Raw genomic sequence first — 18985 nt, 5'->3', positions numbered from 1 at the left:
TCTATTCTCATGGACTTTTCTAAAGGCAACAGGTCAGAAAAGGCACTTCCTTCATCCTGACTGCTACTGAACTGCCTTAACTTGACCCAACTCTGCAGTTAAAAATCTCATCCTGGCAGTCTGTGTTTTACAAGGCATTTAATGTATGGCATTTAGAGTTGACACGTAGGCAGTGATCTTGGAACAGCTAGGAAACATTGAAGGAAATAATGACTATGCTACAGTTTCCTGTTTTGTAGAAAGTGTCAGATATCCAGGATTTATCTACCATGCTCTTTCCACGAGAGTGAAATCTTCCTCCCTCCCTCAGACTGTTGTATGCACATATTAATATATTTATTTAAATATCTGATGGTGGTTTGTGACCGCAACCTAAAAACTTGTCTTTTTTGCCTATTGTCAGCCTTGGATCTCTGTGAGGGGAACGTGAAACCAGTAATGGGAAGTGCAGTCATCCTTTGTACCACTGAATGTTTTTTGAAAAGTTGAATCAAGAAATGCACGTATCTGGTTTTGTTCTTGTACTTGCATCCCATAATACCATGAAATAGCACACAATTGTGTCTAAGGCACTTAATTTTTATGACTGAAAATCTGGTAGTTTCTTTAATGCATTCATTCTGCTTATTGTGCTGTCACAAGACAGAATAAATGTTACTTGGAGAATGTAGCAGTCTGTTTCCATATGTAACTCTGATTTGGTTTCCTTTAATGTGTGAATTAGCTCTGACTTGGAATTCCTAACACTTTGTGTTAAGAAACTAAAGGCATCTGTGATGCCTTTTATTTCTCTCATATCCAGAAAAATGTTTTTATTCGTGTGTAGCCTTTTGTCTTGAAATGAGTTTTCCCTTTGAGACTGATACATGGAGCACTTAAAAAAGGTATTACCTACTCCTGTTATGTTTCTCTTAGTTTCAGTGATCTGAATCTCTGGAAGAACTGTCATCTTAGTGGTGCAAAGTTCAGTTCTTTCGTTTTACTTTTTAACGGCCTATTTAGTGTGTCAAAGTGGTGCAGACTTTCTAGGGAATTCCTAGAGAATACTGGCTAATCTGCTGCACCAAAGCAAAACAGAGTAGCTGTAGCTTACAAGTGGATCTGAATTGAGCTGCTGATGTGAAAGACCTGTGGTGGCAGAATGAGAGCTGTTTAACTGGGACTTCTGTGTGTGAATGGCTGCTGGTGCTACTCTAAAAGCCTGTGAGTGCTCCCACAGTTTTCTGCAGGCAGACCCAACCTTCCAGGCTCCGAGCCAGTGGCAGCCTGGAAGCTGCACAGGCAGGTTAGCGCAGTGCTGTGCTCCAGCTGGTGATCCCTGTTGGCATCCTGGGCTTGCTAGACTGAGCACAGTGCTGTGCTAATAGAATAACTCCAGTTTGAAGCTATCTCACCTCTAGTCAGGTGAGTGGTGGATATATTGAATTTTCTGCAGTGATGTATGGTTTATTGTTTGTTTCTTGCATTGCTGTAATGTTTTAAAGGCCAAGCTGGAAATTAGCTGACACTGTGTTAAGTGTTTGTACAAATAGAACATGAAGATTATTTCCACTCTCAGGGTATAAACCTACAAAAAACCCCAAACAAAATCTCTGACAGTTTTTCCACAGAATCTAAAGCTGTAGCATATTTTACACTAGAAGAAACTGAAAATTTTTTTCCAGGGCAGGCATTTGTGGTTCAAATTTAGAGATTGCCAATGAAAGTTTAACATTACTGTCAGCCATAACCAGTTTTATACTAAGTAGGCCTATGATTTGTGGCAAATGCAGTGAGATATAGGATTCCTTACTCTGGGGATTGGGAGAGGGAACAATCCATTTTGAGAAAATAGATGGTTTTAAGCTTCATTTTAGGAAATTATTTTAAACGTGAGAAGTTTGCTGACTGTGATAAAAACCAAACAATTCTCTAGTCCTTTCTTTTTTTTTGAAGATGAAAATTGTTTCTTCACCAAACTTTTTGGTTTCCCATCCAATGCAAAGAACAAAGTTAAAAAGTACAGAATAGTCTAATTTTTGAAACATCCTCAAAGTCTAAACTGATTGACTGTATCACATTAGCACATTAGTGTGACAGGGTGAAAGTTAGGCTCCTTGAAAAGTTCAGGAAGTACTGTTTTCATTTTATAGGAGCAGTAGGTAAAGTTACTGACATGCTCAGAGCATGTGGATCAAGGTAACACTAAAGTATTTTTGGAGTGAGGAAATACATGCAGTGTAGTTACCACATTTTCTACAAGGCTAACAAATATAAAGCAATTTACAGGATTTATATACTTTCAAATGTATAGTATTTGCTTCCCAGCTTGTCCTCACGTTGACATTTTCTACTGACATCAATAAATTATTTACCTGCCAAAGCATATGTGCACCCAGTGGGGCTTTTTTGGCATATTGCAGCTGTGGATTCTTCAGGGATTTTGAGAGTTAGGTGGGGATATTGGAAGAATACCCTGCATTGCCATTTAAAATTCTGTATTAAACCCCATTTTATATTTTTCTTGATGAGATAGAACATTTCTCCTCTATAAAGTTGTATGGGGAAAGATTTATTATAGAAATTTAATGATACTTTGGTGCTGTGATGAGCAGTAGCTCCCCAGAATGTGTGTATAGAAAATCTGCTCTTATATAAACTGTCTTGAAGCAGTAAAAGAGAGACAACCAATTGGATATCTGTGTGTGTGTGTAACAGGATCTCCACAGTAAGGATCTCCAAATGCTTTGTGTTTTAGAACATTAGGCCATCCAGTCCATTCTCCCACTGACAGTGGGGCTCTGGTCAGCACCAGAGCAGGACATCTGTGGCTTTGGCTGCTGAATGCAATGCTGGGCTGCTCTGTTCAAGAGTTTTTGTTTTCCTGGTGTCCAGTCTGATCCACTTAAGCTAAAACTGTGTCAGTTACCATTAGGTAGGTCATCCCTGTGTCACTTCCATGGAAGTGCATAGCTGTAGCCACTGTTAGATCAGAAATGCCAAGCTAGAGGCCAGTTCTGTTATTGTCAAACAGTATTCAGTATGTGTGGGCTGGGCACTGCTTTAGAAAACGTCATTCTGATTTTATCTTGATATAAGCTGAATCTGTTTATCTTTTTGTCGATGGTAATAAAACTATTTGCTTTTTGTGATGTGTTGAATAAAAAAAGATTGGCAAGTAATAATATTGTTAAATCACTGTGCCTCCATATCACCTTATTATGCCTCCCAGTAGGTATGTGTGTGCTGCAAAATTATTTCAGGTGATGTACAGTCAAATCCATTCCCTCATCTTTACATGCTAAGAGGGAAACAACCTCCAGGACAAAGAGTGCTGAATGGTTTCTGTGGTATTCTGCATCCACGTGGGCATGGCACAAACTCTTTTGAATATTACTATGAATATCTGGACCAGACTGACACACATGTGCTGCTCTCATTCCAGTTATTAATAAAGAATTTGGGACCTGTGGCAGTTCCTTTCAGTTTCAGCTTCATGGCAAGTGGTTCTATGTTTCTCTTCAAGTGGGTAATGTTCTTCAAATAGTTGAAGGCTTTTAGCAAATAGATTTTGTAAGCTGTAGTAGAGGAACTGATCGTCCCATTATCTGAAGCTGAAGGATTTGCAAATAAAGCTAATTGTCTTCAGCAAATAACATGAGCTTTTGAGCAAGATAAAAGGAAACTGCTAAAAAAACAGCCTGGGGCAGTTTGGCTGAGTTGATTTATAGCACAAGAAAGCGATACTTTGTAATTTTTTTTCACTAGGAGCTTAAGATGTAGTTGGTGCCTATAAAAGCACAGAAATTGTACTGGAATTTTGGAGATTGCATTTAGCTTGTATTATTTTCTGGATTCATTTTTCCCAACGTAAAGAATTGCTTTTAAAGTGCAACGCTTAGCACCAGTCAGTGATTCCCAAAGTAAATTTATAAGCTGACTCCAAAACTTAGAAAATCCACAGTGTCCATACCTATTCCCAAGATTTCTTAAATTTTAATGTCATTGTGATATCATGTCCCCAGTTTTGATAGTAAATGTTTTCTTTGCTAAACACACTTGAATAGAAGCTACAATTTAGAAAGATAATTAAGTTGGGTTGGTTTTTTTCCATAGGATTCTCTCGGCCTTCCTGCTTTTGAAATGATATCCTAACTTTCCATGAACTAACAGCCTAGAGTGTTGGAAGAGGTTTATGTTAATCCTGTATTTAGTCCCTGTTTCTAAGAAAGTACTGAATGCAATGAAATGGCAGACTGTTTCAGTGGCAGATCAGACACTGAATTTCATGGCAATTTGTAAGTTTGCCTTCTGTCTACCCATGTGAGGGAATGATGGAATCAGAGAAAGAGGCAGGTGTGGTTAACTGAGTGTTTGAAATGGTTCCCATAACCTCTGTATAATATAGAGACCGTACCATGAAAGCATTTTGTATTTCCAAAAGGTTTTGAATGCCTGCATTCCATGAATCCACTTCCCTGCACGTCTGCAAGCTTATTAAAATCAGGGTAAGAAGATTTAATTGCAACTGCTCAGGACTTGGACATGTGAGATTATGATTCTATTCTTGGCTATTCCACACAACATGTTTGTGACTGGCCAGGCTACTTAGGCAAAATACTTCCAACTTGTTTGTCTGAAATTCAGGTTTGCAATTAATTTCTTCCTTCGGCATGTCTACTTCTTTCAGAGGAGATTAGATGCAGAAATCTCATTTTTTTGTTGCAATTGCTTCATGTGAAATAGAAATTATGGTTTCTCAAACCAGGAAAACAGTAGTGTCTTAAATCTTTGTGCAAAGATGTGTCATTGGTGAAATGTCAGAGACCTCTCTATTCCAGTCTTGTGTCACAGGCCAGCGTGAGCCCTCAGCTTGTGTTAGACTCAAACCTTCTCCCAGGCAAACTCTTTCTAAAAATGGAACATTGTGTTTATGCTACAATGCAGAAATACAGTGGTTGCGAGGCAAGGAGCAGGGCAGCATCAGGAATTGCATTAACCAAGCTGTCAGATCTTTGGTTAATACTGAATCATATGAATTAGGTAATTAGCTAATGTTGTGCATTGGTGAAGAATGGTCCTAGTTTTGTTTTTATGGAAGCGTTTGTGTATGAATGTATGAGAGGACTTTCTGCTATTACAGAATTGCAGTCTGTGTTTCCCTAAATAGAATTGCTTCTTTCTAATCTAAAGCCCAGGTGTACCTGCACTGCAGACATGAAGTGCAGTTGCATGGCCAAAGAGGGTTTTTATAGAGCTGACTTGTCTAAAAGTAACAGTGAGCTGCAGCAGTGTGTTTGTCACAGCAGTGCAATGACTGCATTAAAGCTTGCTCACACTTCCTGATCACCCCACTTAGTTGATATGAATAGTTGTTACCAAACAGAAGTGATTTATAGGACCAAAATGCACTAAGTGTGTCTGGTTTTTATTCCAATGTTTAATAGTCTCATCAGCATCTTGGTGGTTTGAATTATATCGAGAGAATCATATTTGAAGTGTTCTACAGAATTTTTTGACAGAAGAGATACTAAGTGACTGTTTTTTGTAGATCTGAAAATACAAATAGTTGGAGTAGAGGAGGTAGACCCCACTAAAATCAAGTAGATGCTTTTTTTAAGATTTCCTTAATATCAGGTGGAAGGTCTTCTTAGGATCTGTAGGAACCACATTCCAGCCTCTTCCTCAACTTTAAAAACGTGTCTTTTGACACATGTCAGTGGAGAACATACTAAGGAGTAAGGGAGGAAAAAACTCCTCAAACCTAACAATTGTAAATCCATGTAATTTTCCTGAAGCAGAAGAAATGGATGAGGCTATAAAGATTCAAGTAATTTTGCCCACCTTGCAGTCCAGATTCCTACAAAGCTAGAAGAAAGGGTCTTGATTAACTTAAATGGTCTCTGGATCCAACCAGTGGGAAGTTATGCAGGCAGCATTTCAGCAACATGGAAAAACTCTTAAAATTTAGGTAGTGCTATTGAAATAAATGATATGTTTTTAGGGCAAAATAAATTTCTATGCTTTCTCTATAGTCTAGCCTGATGTAGCTTTCCAACATCTTTATTTCCCTTCTGTTGTGTTTTGAGGGCTTTAGAACATATTTTCAGCTGTGCTGCTGCCCTAGGTGCCCTTTTCATTCCCTAAGGCAAGAAGTTATGTCAATTCCAACCACTTATCTGTTGTCTTGTCAGAGCAGGTTTACTTCCCTACCTACTGCTCCAGATCAAACATTCCTGCATCAGAGTTGGAGCCTCTCTCAGATCAGGGGAAAGGTTAAAGAAGCCAGCAGTAGTGTAGCAGAATTTCATTCTTCTGTTAGGCAAATATTTGATAAGTATCTGTTATTAATAGTTTAGGTTAGATGCCTTGCAGAGGATGGGCTAGACATAGTCCTTCCAGCCGTATTTTCTACTGTTTCCATGACTGTCTCAAATGATTCAGAGCCTTGACTCTCTTTTGCTTTGTCATTTGTTCTGTGGTTTATTACCCAATGTACAGCCAACATGGTGCAATGATTCCAGGCTTCAATCCAATTACATGTGCTAACGTATTCTCAGAATAAGTTTCAGGGGAGCTTTATGTTGAAAGATTCTGGTATTCTCCCTGGGATTGCAGGGGATTGATTTTTTTTTTTTTTTTTAAATAGGAAAAATAGGCCTTTCTTTCTCCTCAAATCTTGGCACACTTTCCATTCTCAAGCCTCAGGCTCTGCTGTAAATATAAAATAGTATTGATGGTAAAGGGATTAAAGGACAGCTTACATTAATGCTACTTCTATACTTACAAGCCAGTAATGGATTTCTAAGAATTTATTTGACTGTCTTACTTTTGTTTCAAGTTGATAAAACTCTGTGTACTTATTATTTCTACTGTAGACTTTATTATTGTGGTCAGAGCCATACAGGGCTTAACCATCAGAAAGCCATGGTCTCTGCCCCAAAAAATAGCAGTCTTTTCCAAAGAAGGTGATGGGAAAAGAAACAGGGCATGACTGGGAGCTGAATGTGGGCTGTCACAGTGCAGGTGAGCCAAAGAGCCATGGGACACCCCCAGTGCTGCTTGGCTGGCAGGGCTGGGGCTGCTGGTCTTGGCAGTCTGGGCTGGCACAGAGCTGGGGGACCTGCAGTGTTTTTCAGGCTGTTAGTCTGAGTTTTGTGCCTACTTTTGTCTCCATGAATGGTGTCGGATCTGGTCTGTCCTAAGGTGACTGGAGAGGCTGCTGCTTTTGTGCACCAAGGAGCCTGGACAGCCTGGATGCTGTCTGACTGGAGGTGCTGGGGCTCACAAGCTCTGACATTCAGTGGTCTGCAAGAAGAGGCACAGCAGCAGTTCCCAGATGGGGAAGCAAATGAATTACTGGTTGTGAGGACAAAGTGACAAAGGATAGCAAGTGGTGGCCTGGCAGAGCCCTAGTTTTCAGTCCTTCCTCCCCGAACCCCCGTGGAGAGATGGAGCTCCCATGCAGAGCCCTGGATTGCTGCTTTGGCATCTAGCCCCTCTTCCTCCCTGTGCTCCCTGCCTCCTTGGCAAGGGCACATTCCAGCATGGCAGCAGATCTGCATCCCGGTGAACTGCCGGACTGCTTCGTCAGCTCCCATGATGGGGGTCTGCTGGAGAAGGAGGGGACTCAGGATGCTGGGAGGGGATTCAGCCAGGACAGCTGACCCTGGGATAGCCAACTCCTTGTTATGTCTGCTTAGCTACACAACTGTGAGCTCCTGCTGCTCCTGCGCTGATGAGGCACCAGGTGTCTGGTGGTGAGCCTTTATGGTCTTTTGCATCACTTGTGTGGTTTTGTTTTGTGTTCCTTATTCATAGAATCATCAGGGTTGGAAGAGACTTTAAGACCATCAAATCCATCTGTCAATCCAGCACTATCACTGTAACCCCTAAACCATATCACCCAGATATCTTAGCCCATGGGGTTTGGTCCTACCGTCTGCTGAGCTTGCTGTGATATCCGAAGCGTGTTGAAAACCAAGATCCATTCAATGTCCCATCAGCATTCCCGATACCAGTGAAAAAAAGACCTGCACGACCTTGGTTCCCACCCCTGCCCTGTCAGGCTCTCAGCCACAAGTCACAAAAACCCCAGGCAATGCTCCAGGCATGGGGAAAGTTGAAAGGGTTGGAAAGTTGAGTGGTGGAAAAGATGAGAGTGCCACAGCCATAAGGTCTGAAAGGCAGGAAATCCTCATCCCTGGAGCCCACTTCAAAATCGTTCTGTATAGACCCAAACTCATTTTCTTCAACTCTTCTCAGCTATGCTGTATTACCTTTTCCCTTTACAGTAATTCCTCATGCTTTTTGTAATCTGTCTCCTCAGAATTTGCTCTGCTGCTGTGACCACATTTTGCTGTTCACAAGAGCAAGGGCAAAGCAAGTTACTTGGTTTTGCCTGTGCTTCTGTGTTTGTTATTGCATGAGAGAGCCCTGATCTTTCCTAGATATGCTTAAGAACTCAGCATAAGATAAGAAATTATTGCAGTTGTGATGTTGAATTGTTGCTTGTGATGTTGAATTAATCACCTCGACTGGAAGTCAGGGAGGTTACTTATTTCATCAGAAGAGATTACAAACAGTCTCACTGGGTGAATGTTAATGTTTTAAGGATCTCTGCTGAAAGTTGCTGCTGTTGTTAGGTAACCTGTGAGCTAATTTACAGCTGAGGCTGCCAGGTCTGTTTTTACTCAGGTAAGTGATAGAAATGCCTCGCCCAGTGCAGTGTTTAGAAAAGTTTGGGTATGTCAAATGAGTTACACCTGTTACAGCTGCCCAACCCACTGCTTATGGTCCAGGATTTTCACTGCAGTGAAAGTAACTGCAGCCAAGGATCGTTTGGGAAGGCATTGACGAAACTTGGTAGGAAGAATAGGACAAAATATGCACTTGCCATCTGCACTTACCTGAGATAGGGTAAGAAAGGTCTCTAGGGTGAGAAAGGTAGGAATGTAACAAGGAGAGTTGCAGCTCTGGCCAGGGGCTGCTGTCGGGTTCAAATCCACTTAAAGCTATTGCTAAGGCCATGCAGAGCAAACATTAAACTGACAGCTTGGCCAGAGGCACCAGGATGTCTTGAAACAGCTTTGTTTAGAATTGACACAGACCAGCATGTCACCTTTATTTTGACCCAGCTCATCATTGGAAAGATGTGTTTTGATCAAATTATGAATTTTAATTTTAGGAGGTCAGATTATATCTTCTTTACTTGGGCAGGGTAAAGTTTTGCCCTGGAAGAAGCTGCATTGGCATTAACACTTTTCAGATGAGGGTGTTTCCAAAAAAGCTTGTTTGAGCCAGTGGCCCATTGTAGGTGTAATGTTGCCAAAAAAGCCTCGAAAATCAACACTATCCAACTGGCTTCCCAACCACTCCCATTTGCCTACCCCAGGAAGGGCAATCTGATGCTTCCTGTCCCTTACCAGAGTGTGCTGGGCTGGGATGTGGGCATGTACGTGTTGTACTTTCCTTTCTGCTGTGACCAGGAGACTTTGCAGGCCTGCAACTATGTCATTTTACTTTAGGCAACAAGTGCCAAATAGCTGCACTCAGTAGACCGTGTGCCACATCCACTTCTTTTTTAATCTCCCTTATCCTTTTTGTTCGGCATTGACTGGTTTTCCTTCCAGTTTAATGGTTTTATTAGGCAACAGCGTCAGAGGTGCTTGAGAGCATGTTGATAAACAAAGCAAGCAAAACACAAGCCTAGTTGAAAATTCCCCTTTGTGTTGGCAGTACAAACAGTGGAGATCTGGATGGATGCTAGTGCCAATCCCTAATGCATCCTTAACATGCTGCTTTCAGGACTTGGAGAATGTTGGCAAAGGCAAAAGTAAATTGCTGTTTATAAAGGTCATAGGTGATAGCAGGGTAGCACTGGGATAATTTTTTAATGGATGATATTAACATAATAGGCATTGATACTTAATCAGTACCCTGGCATTAGTCACCTGGCCTTGCTCTGCTCCCTTTTTGTGGGCTCTTCTGAGTGTTTGATTTCTCTCCTGGTGCTGCTTGAACAAGTGAAGCCAAAAGGGTTTGTGAGCCAGGTAAAATGTTGTGTAGGGGTTCTGACTTCTCAGGGACCCAGAAGAAGCTGAGGGTGCTTGTAATACTTTATGCTGACCACACTGTGAGAGTTCTCCAAGGATGATCCTCCAGGGAAAAAGAAGACTGAATGTATTAGGGCACTTGATGGTGTCTTGATGTAAAAGCCACTTGGATTCTGAAAGATTCAGGTGCTTTTGCATGCTGTTAATTTGCACTGCTTGGTAAAAAGAGGGAGAAAAAGATATAATGGATAAGGGGGAAAAAGTCCTAAGAATGGATATTAAGAAAGTAATGGACAAAAAAATGGATCTCTAGAGAGCTTAACAGGATAAAAAGAATGAGAGAAACTGCCTTTTTTCCTGTTGAATGATTGTTGCCCTACTGGTCTGTGCAGTTTAGCCTCTATCTGAGGTCTTACCCAGGGTGCTCCTACCGTTGTTTGAAAGAATTGTTATGGGTCAAGTGTTGCACCTGGCATTGTTGACTCAGGTGTTGGTGCAGTGTCTGAAGGAAAGCTGGTTTCCCTAAATTCTGAAGGAGGTGATAAAGAGTAAGTGGGCTCTGGTCAGATTGTGCAGGTCCAGGAAGCACTGTGGTCTGGGAGCTGTGTGCTTCTCTGGATAAGGATCATAGTTATCTACCTCTGGGCTTTCTGCCTTCAAGGGGCTCACACTGAAATGCAGTGAGCATGTGTCTTCACTTGTGGCTGCAGCTTGCTGCTCCCTCTATATGTACTTGTGGATTTATGAGAAGAGCCAGGTTAACATTCTTCACCATTCTTAAATAAAAGCTATTTGTTAACCCCGGCATAGTTAATAAACTGTTTTGAAATGGTGCCTGTCAACTAGTTGTGTTACCACCACTGAGGAAGCAGTGAATGGAGGCATAAAAGCAGAAATCAGCACATTGATGGGAGTTATAAGGCAAGAGGCTTCATATGGTAATTATGGTCCCCAGGCCAGTATATTGTAAAGATAATTACCCTAATGAAACTGACCTGAGATGAGGCCGAAGCCTGGACTCCAGGGAATGCAGTTGATACCACTGGAAGAGGGAGTTCTTCAGAAGCTGTGATTCTGTGCAGAGATAAGCACAAAAATATAATTGTGTTCTACATACTCAGGTAAGCCCTAATGACATCCCTGCTCCCATGTAACTTTTTTCTTGAGCTGAGTCCTGCACTGCAGATAATTGCAAACACTCCTCCTTGGCTTTTATTTTGATCCACATCTTCTGTGATACTTTTTTTCTGGAGTGTGTGATAAGAGGTTGCCAGGTAAAATTAATTTTAATTTTAAGACGTCATTAGGTAGTTCTTCTCCTGTTTCAGCATTCACTTTCAGAAGAATAAAGGGAGGAGTTAAGAAGAGTAATTGTTGTTTCATCAGATTATGTATTAATTCAACCAGACTAATGCACTGTAATATCTGGACAAGCCCTATAATTGGAGATAGTTGAAACAAGCTTTTAGGTATTCATTTGCTCCAGCTCTAAGTTAATTTCACATCTAAGCCTTTAAGAAAAAAAAACGAAAACAACCAGACAACCAAACTTAAACCAAAACAACCAATCAATAAGAAACAGGTCTTTGTTCATTAAAGACATCTTGAAAATTAGCTTGTTTACAGAGACAGGTGCACGTATTCTTTCTTCAAAAGCTTGGGACTGATTTTTGTCTCATTTTGCAAATTGCATGCAGGGGGTGAGAAGTCCAAATCAATATTAGTCTGATGTTTCTTGCAGAAGCACCTTTTTAGTGCACCTGCAAATCATTTGATCATTATTCTGAACTACCTGTGTTCCAGCGCATTCCATATGCACCCAACACAGAGGAGCAGGATTTCACTTGGGCCTCTGTAATAAGGGACAGTGTTTTCTGAGTGATGTGAGGAAGGGAAATGGAGCTTTGAGTAGGATTCTTTGAATTCTCCCTTGCCTCTGACCAGCACAGTTCAAATGCTCAGATGGCACAGGAAGAGAAGGGAGAGGCTGAATCAAGGCTCTGCTCACTTTGTAGCCCTCTAGTTGTTCATGCCTGTGTATGAAAGAGCAGTGACGTGCCAGAGATACTGCTTTCCTTCTTTTCCTGCTGTTCTTCAGGATGGTTCACACCACAGGAGCTACCATAAAGAAAATTAACTCAGTCCCAGCCAAAAACAGTGCAAAACCCTCTGGGGCATGTCTACAGCTAGTCGTGGCTCAGAGAGTCTCTACAGTCCCTCATGCAGAAAAACATTTAGCCTTCTTTGCTAATGGGATCTCTCTAGGAAAATAAGCATGTGAATGAGCAAGTTATTGTGACACAAGTAATTTGCTGACTTATGGCTCTGATCTCTCACATTGGTTTCAGATATTAAAGGAAAATCAGCGTAACATCTACTTAGTTGTGAGGGGGATTAATTTCTGATGATCAGCTTATGTTCTGAGCTACAGCAATAGGGTGTTCCTTGAACTTGTACAGGTGTGTTAGCCTAAGTGTCCAAGAGATTTTGTCCTCTGATTTTGTGATTTTGTACCTTGTACTGCTTCTTTAACTTACCAGAAATTCAAAATATGCTACTTCTTGTATAACAGCACTGTGTGTATGTTTGTGGGCATTTTATGAATATTTTGCCAGCCACTTGGAGGTTAGCTGCTTCTAACTGTCATGTCATTAAATATCCCTATAGAGAAAATATTAAGGCTTGTCCATGTTCACTGATGCAGAATAATTTTTAAATCAGTCTGACAATTATTTTGATACACTTCATTTTTGTTTCTATGTTCCTCCAGGCTTCTGACTTGATTATCACCCCAGCTACGACGTTCAAGGAAAAGCCAGACCCCACTGGTTTGGTATTTGGAACTGTGTTCACTGATAATATGCTGACAATTGAATGGTCCTTGGCTTCAGGATGGGAGAAACCCTATATTAAGCCACTAGAGAACCTCTCATTACATCCAGCCTCCTCGGCCCTGCATTATGCTATAGAAGTGAGTAGTAAATTGATTTGGAAACAACTGTTTTGTTTTATTGGCTCTGCAAGCCACAGCTTTGTAATACAAGGACTATTTACTGCCTTAAATTCATTAGTATTGAATTACACTTTGTTTTGTTAACTGGTGTTCTTCCAGAATAATTGCATTATTTACAACAGGGTTATGTATAACCCAGAAGCAACTGTGGCCTGGGGATTCCAGCACACTTTAAGTCCTAGCCTAGGGAAGGTGAGCTCTTCCTTGTGTTGCGATAAATTTATTTGAGAAACCATTCTAGTTCACTGGCAGTGGGTTGGTTCAGTTACTGTCTCTGATGTGACAGTGAAGGACTGTGTAAGACTGTGAGATTCTGAGAGTAGCTTTAATTTGGGGACTGAACATGCACTTGGTAAAAGTTACTTTAAGCTGATTTAAAGGCTGATAGCTTGGATTGCAGGACAGACTAGACAGGTGCTTGTTTGAAACTCAGAACAAGTCCCTAGAGCTCAGAAGTAGATCTGATGCACTTGGCATATACAAGTGTATTTAAGGAGAGAGCACAGAGCAAGGAACTTTGGGAAGTGGAATGTTAAGTCGGAAACCAGCGTGGTTAAAGTTTCCGTGCTTAGCTGATTGCTGCCTACAGCTGCCTTTGTGCCTTCAGATCAGCTTTGGCTGTACTCACACCTGTGTGGGGAGCAGTAGGGCACAGACCCTGAGATGGGAGCCCACTTCTCCTCCCACTTCTGGGTAGGTGGGAGTGTCTCCACTGAAGAGTGTGGAGTTGCTTGTGCTGCTTTTATTATTTCTTATTTTCTTTTTTTCCTTTTTTTTGTTTCTTTTTGTATTTTAACCACTGGTATAAGGGAAGCTTTCCCTGCTTGTTGTCCCTGAGCTCCTGCCTTCACCATTTTTATTTTGACTGATTTTTTCCCCCTCTAGTCACCAAGCCTCCAGAGGTCTTGTGTAAATTGCAACAGGCCCCTGTGACTGAGGCTGCAGCTCTTGATCTGCCCAAGAAGTGAGAAACCACGCTGGAGTCCCAATGTTAAGGGTTGTAACATCCCTTAAGGGTTGTAACATCCCACACTGTATTTCACTCTTAGTAGCATATTGCTTTAATGCTCGGCCTCTGGCCTGGTCTGAAATCATTGCTAATATGAATATGCTCTTATTTTGTTCCCATTTTTTTTTATTCTTTTACCCTTATTGCATCACGTTTCCTCTAGCCAAGAGGACAGACAGAGGAGAATCTGGTGTCTTTGCTGTGGCTCAATGAATACACAGTGGGTATAATAAAAGTGATGAATTTGGCATTCCCTCCCCTTTCTCCTTGCCCTTCATGATGCACTGTGATAATCTGGATCTGCTGAACTCCAGATCCAGTTCCCGTGATGTACAGATGTCAGATAATACTGTTTTCACACCACTGTAGCAACCAACCATCAAGCAACCACAGCAGTTGCTTCCATTAAAGTTGAGCATTTCTGGAACACATCACTGTCTCCCTTTTTAATGAGTGAAAGGCTTTACTGAGCTCTGGAAGATTAAAAGTATTTCTTTTTGGAGAAAAAGATTTAATAACTTGAGAAGGCTTTGTGTTTCAGTAATGATGTGATTCTTACTTCTGTCAAACCATTGATCAAATCTTAGTAGTGACATTCCTCCCTTTTCCCTTTCATTAAAAGTTCTGTGAATGTGTCTGGGAGAAGGGTGGGGGGAAAAAAGCGTTCTGTGATAAGAAGGTAACATTCCAGCAATGTGCTATTAGTTAGTAACTGGCCCAGTCAGAATCATATCAAATATCAATATCAGCCAGATCACCAGCTATGCTATCCTATCCTTGATTTTTTTTTTCTCTTTGTGGCTACAATGTCTGCCGTAGGAACAACTTCTTTTACAAAACTGTGTGCCAAGCATTTAGTAAGGTTGGCACTGCCATAGGACTAAGATAAATTTGGAAGGCAAAAGGTTCTGGGTTCTCATTCTGGTTCTGCTACATAATTGGCACACAGCCGGGGGAAAATTGCTGGGATTCCTGCAACCCAGTTACAACCCAATTAAAATTTGTCATGTGGAAGGACCTAGCTCTGCCATGGAACTGCATGAAAGTTTTCTGAAGATTGAATTTCACTGATCCTTATAGAAAAATATCACAGAATTTGATACTAGTGAAACCTGAAATATTCTATTAAAATTACTTGTACACAAATACAGGATTATTTTGTTCCAAATAAAAAGGCTGCATATGTAGACTTCCAACCACATAGGATGCAGTTCCAGCCACTTTTTGTGGAACAGTCAGAGGAGGAGAAGCCTGAGAAGACTGACAGCAGTGATGCACCTAAATTCATAGAACTTACACTGAAATTTAATGTACAAAAATGCTAGAAGATAAATTCTATGAATCTGAACTGTTGTCTGTAAGCGTATGTGAACTTTTAATACTTAATCTAAATAATACCGGTGTATACATGTATATTAGTGAGAACTTACATAATGCATGTGTTTCCTTTCTATAAGTATAACCAGAAATTATCAATCTGTAATTGAAAATAACTGGATATTTTGTGGGCATGTTTTTTGCTGTGGTTAGGAGATGCTGGGAGGCATTGGTAGGATAAAGGTTTCTGATTACCAGCACCAGTTGTCTGGATCCTGCAGTTTGATGGGATAATTATGTTTAATTTAAATTCTCTGTAAAGTATATGGAGAAAATATTTTTATGCATTTAATCTGTAGTGTAAGGCTGCACCTGTCTCTCATGCAGGCTAAACCCAATTCCACAGCATAGATGTGTAAGCAGGAAATAAGCTGCCAGTTCTCACCACAGCTACAGCAAGACCTTTACAAGAATTCTCTCAATTACCTTATTCGGTGCTTCCTAACAAAGATGTGTTTTGAACAGAGCCCTAAAAATAATTAACATCTATAACATAAAATAAAATTCTATAGGCCCATTATGTAAGTGAAGATGCTCTTTTGACTCAGGTATTAGTCAGGATGTGAGGGAATAGTTAAGTCAAACACGTTACAAATTTTAATTGCTGTAACCAATTTATGAAAAAAAAAGATGTTTATCATGAAGTTCCTTGACAAAGAAAGAATTATGACGTTTCTATTACGAACATGACCTGCCTATTCTTCAGATAAATCTATCTCACAGGAGTGTATTGCCAGAATTCACTAGTTAGTGTTTATGCATTTGAGTACTGTGAGCAGGAAGGTGAAGTTCTTTTGTTTCCAAAGGGTGTGTTCTGCTTTTGCACAGATCATCATGGGGTAATGTATCTCAATTATTGCTTGATTTGTTTTCCCTCCTTTTCTGGCTTGGTAGTTGTTTGAAGGGATGAAGGCTTACCGAGGAGTGGATGGCAAAATCCGCCTGTTCCGGCCAACCCTCAACATGGACAGGATGGCGCGATCAGCACGGAGAACAACCCTGCCAGTACGTACCCCAGGCATGTTCCCATTCTCAGAGTGCAAATCTCTGAAGCTTTTCAGTAGTAGCATTTATCAAACAGAGAAGCCTTTGATACCTCGGTAAGACTTTATTAACAGATCTTATTCATTGAAGGAAACTGTTTGGAGGGCTTATTGAAAAAAAATCAGAACTGTGAGTGTTTTGCTTCTGTTGTCTCTGCTGCTTCAGGTGTACACAGTGTGTTTCTGAGGGATGAGGGCTGTTCTGCAGGTATTTGCATGCAGACAGCTCTCTGATTTGCTCTGGTGCTAATGTTCTTCCTTTTCTTCTTTCCACTTCAGCTAAGCTGTTCAGCCTCTTGAGTACCTTTAGTTTTGGTCATGCCAGTAACTTAAAACTGCTTTTAGCAATTGTATCTTGGCCAGTGAGCTTCCTCTCAGGCTTATTAGCTTTATTGCTGTAAGAACTTGGGAACTTTGGGAGACTCGCTGGCCCCGCAGTTGTAACCCAAAGCACTTTTATGTAGAAGAGGTGGTGCTGTAGCTTGCAGCATGCCCAGCTGAGTTGGCTGCACAGGGAGTTCTTCACATGCTTTGGAGGCAAGAGGGGTCAATGGCTCCTTTTTACCATCTCAGGAGGATACTTTGGAGCAGAGGAGGTCATTGAGGATACTGCACAAAAAGGCACAATAGCCAAGACCATGAGATATTAAATTCTGTAAGGAATGAACTCGAGGAACATGATGTATGTAGTCCTGTGAACCTCTACAGAGTGTCACTGTTGCATATCCTGAGGAAGTGTTCCTGTGGCATATGGGTCTGTAAAGACCACAATGTGTTCTGGCTTTATTTCTCCATCTGCTTTTTTCCCTTTCTTTTCCTTCCCAGTCTTTTGACCAGAACGAGCTGTTGGAGTGCATCCGTAAGCTTGTGGAAGTGGAGCAGGAATGGGTCCCATACTCAACCTCTGCCAGCCTGTACATCCGTCCTACCCTAATTGGAACTGAGGTGTGCAACATTTTTCCCCCTCTCTTTTGTTTAGTTAGGTACAAGGCAAAATCCTCCATCCATCAAGGGAAATATTCAGCAGTCAGTAGGTAACAGGATTAAGTCTGGGGGCAGATTGGTTTTACGGTTTTCCCATGGAGTCGCTCAGCTGTAGCACCACGGCACAAATTTAATGTACCACACTGCCACTTAGTGGCCACACTGGTTCAGAGCACGGAAAGTAAACTTGGGAGTAACACCTCTCAGTGGGAATGGAACAGCACGTGTTAATTTTGGGGTTGTGCTGAAAGAATAGTTATTTGTGACACTGTAATATTAAAATCTAATAATTTAGAGAGAACATGATAGAACAGAAATTGCTGTACATTTTGTGATTTCAAGTCATATCTGAACATAGTGAGGAGTTTTTGGAAGATTTTACCCTGTAAATTAAGATGTTGCTTCTGAGACACTTGCAATAGAACTAAGGACAACTTAATTCTATTTTTTTTCAATTTTTTATTGAACCTGACCTTCTGAGAGGCTCCTTCACAAATAGGTATTAATGTGTCTGCTGTGTGTTTCATGTGTGAGTCAATTCTCTAGTATTGGTAAAGGGAATTAGAAACAGAGTTTATTTTATTACATATTTGGGGGTCCTTTTTCTCAGCAGTAGCAAGAGAGAAACATATAATGGTAGAGTATAGGACAAGGAAGCTTAAGATTGTAGGTTCCAAGCTAGGTAAACTACACTTCTGCAATATCCATATCTGTAAGTAGTTACCATACATGAGCATTTTACATTTCACATCTATTCTAGGACTCCATTTATTTAATGCTTGTAAACTAGCTGCAGATTTTCAGACTGTAGAATCTCCACTCAGTGGCTATAAAGTACTGATATTAAAAATGGGGGGTTTTCCCCCTGTTTTTGTTCTTGGAAGTTCTGCTTTGAGCTTTGTTTCAGGATAGCCAGCACCTGTGGCCTTTCCATTGTGTCAAATCTTGTTTCCAGGTTGCATGTCCTACTAAGCTTTTATGAATCACCATAATTAGAAACCCAGGCAGCACAATCTTTTGAATAATCACATCAGGAAAAAATATCAAGATCTCAGTTAATCTTCTTAGAACTCTTTCTGAAGCAGTAAGGTAGACAGAAATCAAAGGAACCCTTTCAGCACCTGGAGAACTTTGGTCAACACCAGACTTCTCACCTCCACCTTCAGGTATTGGTGGTGATGACTTGGAGTGTGAGAAGCCATCCTCAGAGTGGAGGGGGAGAAAAAACGGTTACATTCTTGGTTATTTCATGTGCTGCAGTGTGAACTATTTCCAGCAGCCAAATAATTTTAGCTGTCACACAGGCATTCACAGAGCCAGCACTCAACTCCAGCAATGCCAGGTTTAAGTGGCACTGGCCAGTTCTTCTCACTAATGCAGCTGACAGTGGTTTCTCCACTGTTCTTATTGCTAGGAGTGGTCTTGCCACTCCTTCCTCCAGAAGGCTTCATGGGCTTCTGGTAGGATTAATTCATATAATTGTATAGCACTTCGTTGAGCTAATATCTGAATTCTCAAAAGCTTG

At 40.9% G+C, this 18985-nt stretch overlaps 1 protein-coding gene across 2 annotated transcripts in view; it reads left to right on the top strand.

Moving 5' to 3' along the window:
* The window catches only part of BCAT1 (branched chain amino acid transaminase 1), a 58632-nt gene that overhangs the window by 17434 nt on the left and 22213 nt on the right, over nucleotides 1–18985 (top strand). For both annotated transcript variants that reach the window (XM_085049160.1, XM_085049161.1), the window contains exons 3-5: nucleotides 12805–13005; nucleotides 16328–16438; nucleotides 17302–17421. In XM_085049160.1, coding sequence (XP_084905286.1) covers nucleotides 12805–13005; nucleotides 16328–16438; nucleotides 17302–17421 — 432 coding nt within the window. The remainder of the gene's footprint in view (nucleotides 1–12804; nucleotides 13006–16327; nucleotides 16439–17301; nucleotides 17422–18985) is intronic.

This window comes from Lichenostomus cassidix, chromosome 1Aa (genome assembly GCF_008360975.1).
Source record: "Lichenostomus cassidix isolate B80296 chromosome 1Aa, HeHo_3.0, whole genome shotgun sequence".
NCBI lineage: Eukaryota > Metazoa > Chordata > Aves > Passeriformes > Meliphagidae > Lichenostomus > Lichenostomus cassidix.
Note: the sequence above shows the minus strand (reverse complement) of the source record. Positions and strands in the feature narration are given on the sequence as shown.